The 12742-nt window shown below is 34.2% G+C and overlaps 1 protein-coding gene across 1 annotated transcript in view; it reads left to right on the top strand.

The window, feature by feature from the left end:
• The first annotated feature begins 3920 nt into the window (after positions 1–3920).
• LOC150101525 (cytochrome P450 2J4-like) overlaps positions 3921–12742 on the top strand; it is a 29316-nt gene continuing 20494 nt past the window's right edge. The window contains exons 1-4 of the mRNA XM_090400201.1: positions 3921–4333; positions 4657–4784; positions 6949–7055; positions 9726–10015. Of these exons, the coding sequence (XP_090256327.1) occupies positions 4104–4333; positions 4657–4784; positions 6949–7055; positions 9726–10015 (755 nt within the window). The 5' untranslated portion in view covers positions 3921–4103. The remainder of the gene's footprint in view (positions 4334–4656; positions 4785–6948; positions 7056–9725; positions 10016–12742) is intronic.

A 12742-nucleotide genomic window follows, 5' to 3' on the forward strand; every position in this document is an offset into this window, starting at 1 on the left:
CCCCCCCCACCCCCCCCCCCCCCCACCCCCCCCCCCCCCCACCCCCCCCCCCCCCCACCCCCCCCCCCCCCCACCCCCCCCCCCCCCCACCCCCCCCCCCCCCCACCCCCCCCCCCCCCCACCCCCCCCCCCCCCCACCCCCCCCCCCCCCCACCCCCCCCCCCCCCCACCCCCCCCCCCCCCCACCCCCCCCCCCCCCCACCCCCCCCCCCCCCCACCCCCCCCCCCCCCCACCCCCCCCCCCCCCCACCCCCCCCCCCCCCCACCCCCCCCCCCCCCCACCCCCCCCCCCCCCCACCCCCCCCCCCCCCCACCCCCCCCCCCACCACAATCCCATACACGGACAAAACGACACTAGGTGATCTCTTAGACACATATGTTCCCCAGAAATTTCCAAGCTCATAACGTCACGATTCCTTATCTCTAACCGGTACCCACAATGCTTTTCGCGCACCAAACACATAACAGGATGTCACTGTGAGATGGGGGCCCCCAGCGAAAATCCAAACATTACATACTCTATCTTATCTCTAACCAACACCCATAATCTCATACGAAAACCATTTATTTGTCTACATTTCACAACAACATACACATCCACGACACTTATGTCGCTTCCCCCTTGTTTAAAGTGTCCCACTAATTACGACACACGGCACGAATCCTTATCCACTGATACCACTTCCTTTTACATTCTAAACAATAACGTCACTTATCTACATCTCATAACAACACGCACTCACATCCAGAACACTGACGTCGTTCCAAAATTCACCAACCCCTATTTGGTTTAAACTCCCCCACCAATCACGACACAATTGCTTATCTCTAACCATCACCCACAATTCCATACACGAACAAAAACAAACAACATGCGTCAATGACACATATGTTCCACAGAAAAATTCCAAACATACCGAACTCATCACGTGATTCACCGCATCATACACAAAGACGTTAATCACCTTATCAACCAATGACGTCACGATTCTTTATCTTATCTTGATTTTGATCTTGTTCAGAGTGCCTGGACTACTACTGAGCTGCGATTGACTTTTGTGTTAAAATTGGCTAAAGTTTTACCGGAATGCATCAAATGCTTCAAAAGACATACGGTGATGATTGCTTATCCCGTACTCAAGTTTACAAGTGGTTTAAGCGATTTCAAAGTTTCAAAGACGCTCGGGGAAGACGAAGAGCCTGGCCGTCCAAAAACTGGACTGAGAAGTTAACATCCAAAAAGTGCGTGATTTCATCGAAGAAATCCCGAAATCGTCCGTGAGATTGTTTGAAGATGAATTGGGGATTCCAAAATCAACTGTGCACAAAATTATAACCGAGAGTTTGGGCCTTCGTAAATTGAATTCGCGATTTGTTCCCCACAAGTTGACCGATGACCAAAAAATGTACTGAATTAAGCAGTCATTTTCCTACCGTTCGTCAAAATACACTGATGATCATGACACTATAACTCGACTTCTAATAAATTGAATGTCATAAACAGTTGACACAACACTAATGAAGGTTACTGCTTTCGACAAAGAAAAGATACAACAGGTGGCGCCACTGGTTTCTTCTAGTTTAGAAAAGTTCGGTTTCTTTTTAGACAGAGGGTGTATAATAGCACAAAGAGATAGAGAAATATAAAATTGACATCATAGGATTTACGGAGATAGGATGGAATGGAGAAGGTCACTTCAAAAGAGAGAATAGTAAACTAGTTGTTTATTTAGGGGGTTACTCAAAGCATGATGGGATGCTGTAATACATTCAGAAAAGAACCCTTCTTAGTTATAATACTGCTAATGATAGGGTATTTAGTATTAGACTTAAGGTCAATGTAATATTAAGATTCCGTAACCTTCCAAGTCAGGTACATGCCGCCATACTGGATATCAGAGTATTTTCTCGTAGGTTCATATAAGACACATCAACTCATTTGGATCAAATTTTGAAGACTAGTGAGGAGAACACACCAGAAATGCTTCAGGTATGAATGAAGATTACAATACAGGATAGAACCGAGAAGTACCTCGGTCAAATAAAGAAACTAAGAGACTAGCAGAAGAACTAGAAATCAAAATCAGATGGAAAGAATACTGTGAGGGACGGTACAGCAAAAAGGATAAAGAATTTAAGCAGCCCTCTCATCAGGAAAATTTCGATATGTAACCTCCTCCACTTAAGCATACTCGGTTGAAAGAGGTTGAAAGAGCAAATCAATAGCTTAACATCAATAAGTCTCCAAGTGCAGATGGAATCCCAGAAGAGTTAATTAAAGATCGATGTTATTATATGATCTTTAGCTATGTAAGTATTATATTGGCAGATAGTCAACACTTTTAAGAATCATTACTGTATGATGTGAAGAGAATGAGACATTGATCTCGCTGAAGGAAAAATGTTAATGCGAAGGTAAAGACGGCTTCTTCATTCATAATACAAGAGTAATTTCAAAAGCTCTGCGCATTGCACTGCTGTTGTTAAGAAAAATATTTATTCAGGAAAATACATCTGCAGGTTTCAATGTAATCTATATTCTTTCTTATCAATGTTATCCAAGTTCTTGGGAAAAATTAAAACGTTTTTCTTTTTTTTTTTTTGGGATAATGGCAGGACTGTTTGAAGAATTAATTTGTTATCTATGTTTTTCCACGAGTTCTCGTGAGATATGTGAACTTGCATTGTTATGCTGGTGTTGAGAATTTCGGCCAGAATCATATTCTTCCTTCATTTCGAAGTGTTGCTAAACAGGAACACCAGAAAGAGAAAACGAGTACGCAGTCTTTTTTTTCCCAGCGACTGTATTACAACTTCCGTTGTGTTAGATCTAATACATCATCTAATAAACACGCATGCGGGATGAATAGACGTTTTGTAATTTCTCTGAATAATAAATGTATATATCGAATGATATGTGTGACTAAGTTTAGAAATTCTTCGATCGATATCTGCGAATATTCGCAAGGCAAATAGTGGGAAGAATAGACATCCGAAAGTAATTCCAAAGTCTAAGAACCCACAGGACATTTTAAAGAACTGTCCAAGATAAATAATTACGAAATAATTTCAAAATTTTAGAAGAAAAATTTTACAGGAAGAAATTATTAGACACTTTACTTGACACAAAGGGCAGACACGTGTTTATTAATATTTCCATGTAAATAAAGCAGTGTTTCATTTCGTGGTAAGGCTGCAAAGCACTAGCAAAATGTAATGTCTGAGCTTGCATCAAACTTGCGCAGCAAACTTATTTCTTTAATTTGAAAATAACTAAAATAATTAAATCAACAAGAATTACACCCAAGTGTTGCAGCCAATTTTTTTCGCTAATAATTAGTTTTATCATTAATTATTCTAATTAGGCTCGCTGTTTTGTAACTTCTGAGTCGTAGTAACGGAATTTAATTCCATTAACTTAATTAGTAGAATGAAATTATTTCATTCTACTATTTAAGTTAATATATAAAGCTATGATGTTTGAGTGCCATTTTAGTCCTTTCTACATACACGATAGCTCATTTTATAAAGATTTATAAAATTTTAACGGATAAAATTTAACTTGATTTGAAATTATTATTACGTGATACTTCAAAGGAGTTTAGTCACTCAACGCAGGAGGACAGATCTCAGAAACCCGATCTCTACACTACTTAGCCTCTATCCACATATAATGCAACTTTCTACATGCAACCATATATACCACTTCACCAAATCACTTTTATCCGAAAACTGTGTATATATATATATATATATATATATAAATGGAAATTCCTTCATCTAAATATTTCTGATTGTATTTTTACATAATATATTTTATGCTTGCCTTAAGAAGAACTTATTTTATGCAAAAACTTCAACATTTCCTTTGTCCAATTCAGTGGTCCACATCATTCACACTAGATGGCACGACGTGACTTCGATAATATCAAATGGGAGGTGGTGTTAGACACCAGCAGATGACAGATGAGCCTTAACAGCTCAAATGTAAACATTACTCACTTTTTCAAGCGAAAGAGAGCTTTGTGATTTGAAACAATCTTATGTGTGTGTGGGACGTAATATCTTTCGTTTAAGCAACATAACCATTTAGTGTAAGAAATATGTTAACCCTGCTCGTAAATTTGCTCAAGGAACATATTACCATATCCACCGTTACTGTGTTTATAATTGTTTTGGGTGCATATATCATCTTTCCAAGGCTAAATCGAAGCGGAAGGCTCCCGCCTGGTCCAGTTGGACTGCCTATTGTGGGATATTATCCGTTTTTTAAAAACCAAACTGTCCACTTACAATTAATCAAACTTGCCGAGAAATATGACAAGGTTCTCAGGTAAGAAAGCAAATAGTTTAGGAATAGATTCGTTAGATTCTACCTTTGTGATATCTTATTAGAATATGAAACTGTATACATAAATATTCTTTTGAATTGAGGCAAATTCATTGAATAACATAACTAAAATGCAGATCACTGATTATAAATCTAAGATATTATCAAAATTCCTTATATTTATTAACGGGATTTGAACGTGAGTGAGTAAATGACTTGATATCAGAAATAGTTAGACTAAATTTTCGAAATTTATAAACGTTGGTACAAATGAATAGTACTCTAAAATATTTGTTTTTTTCTAATATTTTTTATTTATCTTGTAGTTTGTATATTGGAAATCGTTACGTTGTTTTTCTGAATGACTTTGAAAGTGCAAAAGCAGCATTGACGAGTTCGAATTACCTAGGTAGACCAAGGCCGAACCAATTCAATAGTCTTCCTGGAAGCAAGAGTAAGAAAATTCTTTCTTTAAATCTATCTTGAGTACCTTTTCTGTATTCTCAGTCATTTCTAAATTCGAAACTGCTTGAAAATAACATTAAATTGGGAAATTCTAATTAATAACTGCGTAAGTTTTCAAAATATAAATGACATAAGGCCTTAAATGAATATATATATATATATATATATTTATTATTATTATTATTATTATTATTATTATTATTATTATTATTATTATTATTATTATTATGACACCTGTAGGGAGTCGAAAACTCATCGAGGGAGGCCAGATACTACACACACCAGCTATCATACTTATTCTTGAATTTATTCACACTGCTTGCACTCACAATATCCAATGGCAATCCATTCCAAGCAGGCACCACCCTCTGAGAGAAAAATTTTGACCTCACACCCTTCTTGGCGACCTTCATTCTCAGCTTCCAAGGATGCCCCCCTCGTTCTTTCCCCACCCTTAATAAATTTAAAGATTCCATCAATTGGAATCCTGTATGACCCTTTCAGAATTTTATAAGTCTCAATCATATCACTCCCTCTTTCTATTGTTTGCTAGTGTCTGCAGTCTACAAATTCTCAATATGTCTTCATAATTAATATTGCACAATCTTGATATAATTTTAACACTCTCCTTTGTACTCTCTCCAATATATCAGAATCACAACGAATACCAGGAGACCAGACCTGCGCACAATAGTCCAAGTAAGGTCGTATCAAGCCTTTGTAAAGATGGGAAATATCATTCTTATCTCTACATGTGAACATTCATTTCAGCATTGTAATTATCTTTTGAGTTGTATTTGCAACGATCTTACAATTAATTTCTAAAAATGCAAACACATGGCCCCTAAACGTAATTTCTTATCTATTAACACTCCAAGATCACTAGCCTCATTAGTTTCTTCTAGCCTAATCCCACCAATATAATACGACATTGGATATCGAATCACTCCAAAATGAGTGAATTTGCATTTACTGACATTCAACTGACACCCATTTTCCAATGCCCACAATTCCAGCCTAATCAAATCATTCTATAAACACCGCATATCGGCAGCATTCCTGATTACCCTACTTATCTTTGCATCATCAGCAAATAACTGTATGTCACTTGTCAAATCCTTCCCAATATCATTAATATACAGATTGAATAACAGTGGATCAAGCAGGGATCCTTGTGATATACCACTTGTTACCTTAATCATTATAGAGTCAGATCCTCCGTATACCACTCTCTGACATCTGTCAGTCAGCCATCCTCTTATCCGTGCTAATATTGTATAACCGAAACCCATTTTCTCCAATTTATGCAGCAGTCTGCCATGCCGTATTCTGTCAAAAGCTTTAGAAAAATCCAGAAATATTGTGGTGTATCCATTCCCTTAGTCTAGTTCAATGGTAACATTGTTATAGAAAGTGAGCAAGTTGCTAAAAACATGGCCCGTCCTTAGTGATCCCATATTGGTCATTGCAAATTAGATATTCACTGTCAACTGATTTCTGAATGCGGACCCTAAACGAGTTTTCCAATTCCAAAATCTGCACCACCACAATTCCTGAGATACTAATTGGTCGATAGTTGGATACATTAGTCATTGCACCTCCCTTATGAAATGGAATTACCATACATTCCTTCCTTTCCTCCCATTATATATATATATATATACACACACATACATACACATATCATAAGAGCTATATTTCTGCATACATTGGTAAGTAATTAATGCATAGTTTGGTGCGAAGAAAATTTTGTACTTAAAGGTTTTAGATAATATATCGATAAAGATATTTTAATCATATTATTCTATATTAGGCAAGTCGCGCAGCAAAATATAAAATGCGGATATAAAATATATCAATCTAAAATGCAAATATGAAAAACATGTGGATTGTAAAATGTAAGACATTCAAATCTCGTGTATTGTATAATTAGTACATTACTAAGGTTGTTTGAAGATAGAAAAAGCTAATATAACCGAATAGACAGTGGTGAGAAACTTGAGGGTTAAGTCTCAATTATAGAAATAATGATAACTTTGCAATATCATGTACTAATCTTATAATTTAAGGAATTTCAAATATTAATTAATTAATGTAGAAATTTGTTATTATTATTTTTTTTATATTATGTTTTAGAAATTTATAATTAATAGGTTTTGCGTCAGAAAATGGTACTGAATGGCAGGAACACCGAAGATTTGCCCTTCATGTACTTCGTGACTTGGGGTTTGGCAAAGGTCAAATGGAAGAGCGGATAAAAGTAAGAATAGCATTTTTCTAAGTTGAAATGAATATGTGAAACACACCTCACGTTATCTAAATTTACACAACTCAGCTTCATGCATCACGAAAGACAAAGTCCAATGACAATATAGATGCGTAATTCAAAGTTAAATAATAATATACAACTCAAGGGAAGTTATTTTAAACAGCAATGTTTAACACATGTGGGTTGAGTGTTAGTGATTCCAAAAGGTGTTACTATCTCTGGAAGCAGATGTTTTTAATGTACACATTAGGCATATCAAACTTTGTGCAAATGTAATGCCTACAAATGAGTACTTAATACTTTTATATAAGAGACTGATGACTAAGAAAAAAAAGATCACTTGACTATTAGCTAAGTGCTTATTACGTGGCTGATAAAACTAAACGACAACCTCAATCTTAATCATCCTATAAATAGAGTGGGAAACACTAATATTAACACTCTAAACACCGAAGCAAGCTTAACTACAAATTATGTATATATATATATATATATATATATATATATATATATATATATATATATATATATATATATACAATGAAACTTTGGCTTAACAGCAAACATTTATCCCATACTAGAGAGGAAATGGTAAATGAAAATATAGCAGAATATTTATATAATATGATCTGTATAAAATCCTATTTAGATCATATTAACGTTCGTGTCAAAGATAACAGACTTATATCAGAAAATTCTAACAAAACCCACCATTACTTTATATCATTACAAATCCCAACACTGGAAAGCAAATTTTGAATTCTTTAGTCACGTCAAATCATTTTAAAGGAGTAATAGGCATATGTATTATTCACAAAGAAATTCAGAAAACCACATGGCATCAAATAATGCAATTCGATAATCCTGAAGAACTGTATCACTTTGTCGTCGCGTCTATGCGTCTAATACACGACAACGCTTCTCGGAAATTAAAGATTAGAACCAGCAAAGACTAAGCTCCATGCCTAAATGACAATATACTATTTCAAATACACTATAAACACACAGTTTATGCCATCGGTTAAAAGAAATCCAGGTTATCAGAGCTTGAAATATGAATATACAGAATACAGGAAGTAACTCCTATCAGAAATATGTCGACGTAATTATGACACCAATGAAATTAAATTGAATGGCAGAAAAACTGAAGGGACGTGGACAATAATAAACGAAATTCCATAAAACATCACTGCCTCCTTCCTTAATAACTATCATCATTAACTTGCCAAAAGCGGTTTAAGTGACAAGTAACTACCGGACAAATTTATTGATACTTGAAGGCAAACACATGACAACCTTAAGCGAACTATATCCAATCTTGGAAAACCAAACACCAATGCTATCCGTACACAAACTAAGATTCGTTCGTTACCCTAGATAAGATAAAAGGCTGTAGTAACGCTTTGGAAGCAGTTGTCTCAATACTTGCCTTAAAACTTTCCCTGGATTTGATTGGATACGACCAACGGAGAAAAGGAAACCTCCATAGTTGGTTCGAAGGCTTTCGGAAAAACAGAACCTATATTACAAAAATGAGTCGTACCAACAGTAACAGAACTGAGATAGTGGCATTCCTAAATGGGTAATTTTATCGCTATGCCTTTGAAATAATTTCTAAACGATCTATCCAACCAACAGATATATGACAGACTACTTATATCCACACACAAAGACCATAAAGAGACTTACAGTATTTACAAACAGACTTAAATATAATCATTGTTTGGCTCATGTAATAAGCTGCAATAAATCTCAGCTCATCACATTTAGAAAACCTTGGATGCTATGGATCTCTCAAACACATCGGAGCAATATCAAAGAAGACTAAAACCTGTCTTTGCCCTACAATCCAGGAAAGTACAAGCATAAAATACGTAAGCCTACACTTCATTATTACAATATATAATGGAACATACACATTAACTATATACCCAGAACAGTGTGCATAATATTGCATAAAATGCAGTACTTGCAAATCCTATTACCTCTCAATCCATCTATAGATCATTGAGTGAGTGTGTATTGGGATATGGAATATCTTGCTATGTTAATGCATCGCAATACTTAATGAATAAACTAAACTCATTACATAAGAGGCTTACAGCATCAACAACTCGGGAGTGGCTAAATAGTATTGTGCTCTACTTTTCCATCCATCAATACAATAACATTCCATCCAGTCGACTTCTGACTAAAAGCTTAGACGTCACACTGTCATGCTAATGTCAGTAATATCAATATTCGATATTTTCTGGCAAATCACCATTTTTCCAGAAAATATCGAAAATCGATAACATTTTCGTACCAAATCAGAACATACATTACAAATAATGACATTATGCATGTAGAAAAGTAAACCGTCAATTCCATATACAAAACTTGTTAAATAAACTTCAGTATAATATACCGAATCTACCTTCTTCCTCTTGTTCTTCTGCTTCTACTATGTCAGCCCTTTCGAAATTAAAAGTGTTACAGCCATTTTTAATTACCAACCAACATGTTTGTGTATAAATACATAAACAAGGTAGAATTCTTGTGAGCTATATTTACAATACAAAATTATTATTAAAACTAATGTCCTTGGCTGATAATAATGAAACAATTTGCCAAAAAACATTTCAATTTGGTTTCTGTCATTAGGAATGTTATGTTTTACAGGATGAAATAAGTGTGCTCATAAAAACATTCGAAGCTCTCAAAGGAAAGCCAAATGAAATCAGATCCTGTATTCTTCGCAGTAATATCAACAATGTCACTTCACTGGTTTTTGGAAAACATTTGGAAGAAGGAAAAATGAAGCTTATTCAAGACACAATGGCAAATGCCAGTGATTCGTTTCCAGAATTTGATTTGCCTACATACTTTCCATGGCTGGCGTCATTACTATTCACGGTGTTCAAATTTTTGCCAGAAATTAAAATCTTTCAATTATTTAATAGATTTGTCATGTAAGTATAGAAATTTTGTCATACTTCATGTATTCTTTCTCTGTTATTATTTCCTCATGAGATTCTCAGCAATATAAATATTAGACGAAGATTTTTATCACGGAACTCATGCGAGTTCCATGATAAAAGAAAAACGTGTCAATATAAATAACATCCGAAGTTTGTACTATATATGATTGTGCTGTGTTGTCATCTCAGCATTTATTAACATACTTAAGATGTGTAGAATTCCAACCAGGGGAATATAAAAAATGTGGCAGGAAGACATGTTCCTAGAAGACATTTTCCGCATATTCAGTAAAAAGCACAATTTCTATTATTAGCCTTAAACAATGCCAAAGTAGTTATTTAAATCTAAGATTTATTTACTTTGGCACAGATCCCTATAGCTTATGACATCATCGTGAAATCCTTATCTGTTGGGAAAATAATAATAATAATATTTATTTTTATTTTTTTATATGATAATATTTTTATTGATCTGCTAAAATATTTACACATACAATAAACATCTTGGGTGACATTGCAACTTATAATTTTAGAGAATTCAGCACAAAGTGCTATTTTTTCTACATTGGATTTCAATTAAAAATTTAAAAAATATTTTTTTGCCTTTATATTATGTATTTATAACACATAATAATAATAATAATAAAAATAATAATAATAATAATAATAATAATAATTATTATTATTATTATTATTATTATTATTATTATTATTATTACTTTTTATTTATTTATTTATTTATTTTATTTTTTATGTCTGAGATAAATTGCATATATAGATGCTGTAATAATTATATATATATATATAATATTTATAACACATTATAACTGTGATTAACAGATATTTGCAAGTAAATAATTTTCTTCCTTGAAGCTTAGCAGAGCTTATCTGAGGAATAATAATAATAATAATAATAATAATAATAATAATAATAATAATAATAATAATAATAATAATAATAATAATAATTTTTTTTAAACATTTTATTATGTCTCAGTATAAATTACATACAGTAATAATATTTACAATATTTACAATAAGGTTTATTTTATATAAACGACTTATTTATTTTTACAATGAAATGATAAGGTTTACTATCACACAGAGTATCTGCACACACACAATGAAAAACATATTCTCTTTTCTGTACAGTACGAAAATTCGATATACAAAATGCAGAGTACATTTTATAAATATCAATATACATTTTTTAAACTAGCTAAATTTGGATTGGCACCAATGTGCACACAATTCACGATACAATGCAGTAATGCAACATACACACACAATTCAATAATAATAATAATAATAATTTATTTTTATTTTTATTTTTATTATTTTATTTTTATTTTTACATTTTATTATGTCTCAGTATAAGTTACATACAATAATAATATTTGCAGTATTTACAATAAGGATTATACAGTATTTTTTTTTTTTTTTTATGTCTCAGATGAATTCCATAGTTGCTGTAGTAATTATATGTATATAAAATTAAAACGCATTACAAGTGTGTATAACAGATACTTGCAAGTTAGTAATTTTCTTCCTCGAAGCTTAGCAGAGCTTATCTGAGGAAGATAATAGATGACAGAGGGTGGTGGTTTCATGGTTTTGTTCCTATAGTGGTCACAAGCCAGGTGTTGATTTTACTGTTTGTTGATACGTGCTTGAAAGACTTTGACTGCTATTTCAGTTTAACTTTTTTTTTTTTTGTGCAAATAGGGTTGGATTTAGACATGGTGTGTTTGTTTCTTTGTGTTCTTCTAGTGATAATTTTTTGAGAGGGGGGGTTGGCGTAGGTGTGTGTGTGTGTGTGTGTGTGTATGTGTGGTGGGGGAGAGAGAAACAGGAATTGCTCTAATTTTCATTCTCGCTATAATATTTATAGTGCCTGTTTCAGCTCTCTGTATTTTCCTAGGTTTCTGTTGTCGAATGGCAGTTTGTTTATCATGTCAGGTACGTAGAAGTTTCGGGTAGCTTTGCCGTGGTGATTGTTGTACTTATATGTTATGTAGTTTGTTGACTGTGGTCTTGTTATTTGATATGTTGTTCTGGTTACTCTATATGTTGGGCTGTAGTAGTGTTTTAACATGACTGTGTAGTGGCGTAAATGTTTCACCTTAAATATTTTGTCTTTTGTCCATGCTTCCTGCATAAGAATGGGTTGATCCCAGAATATCAGTTTTATCATTTTATCTTGCAACCATTGTAGCCTGTTAAGTCTGTAGTCTGCGCAGAATGCGTATGATGTGATTGCATATCTTAATATGTTTTCACATAATGCTTTATAGATTAGTATTTTCATGTGGGTTGGGGCAATGTCTTTTAATCTGTATAGTTCGCTTGCTATTATCCTAAGCTTGGTATGTAGTTAGTTTGTATGGCTATTCCAACTTTGATCTGCATCGAAGTGAAGTCCAAGATAGCGTGTTGTTTTCACCTGTGTGATGGCTGTGATTTTAGGTTCTGCACTTTGTGTATAGGAGGATGAATGTTTGATAGTGAGATATTTAGTTTCTATGGGCACGGTTTGGGGATTTTTGAACATCATTAGCTTTGTTTTTACAGGGTTTATATATATGCCGTTTTCGGTAAATCAGTTAGTGATTTGATTGATGTCGTGTTTCATATTTTCATAAGCGATTTTTGTAGTGTTGTGAATGGATACCATGGCAGTGTCGTCTGCATACTGGAAGATTTTACTTTTTAGGGGGA

This window comes from Typopeltis vanoorti, chromosome 11 (genome assembly GCF_054136105.1).
Source record: "Typopeltis vanoorti isolate ZY-2024b chromosome 11, IOZ_Tvanoo_1.0, whole genome shotgun sequence".
NCBI classification, from domain to species: Eukaryota; Metazoa; Arthropoda; class Arachnida; order Uropygi; family Thelyphonidae; genus Typopeltis; species Typopeltis vanoorti.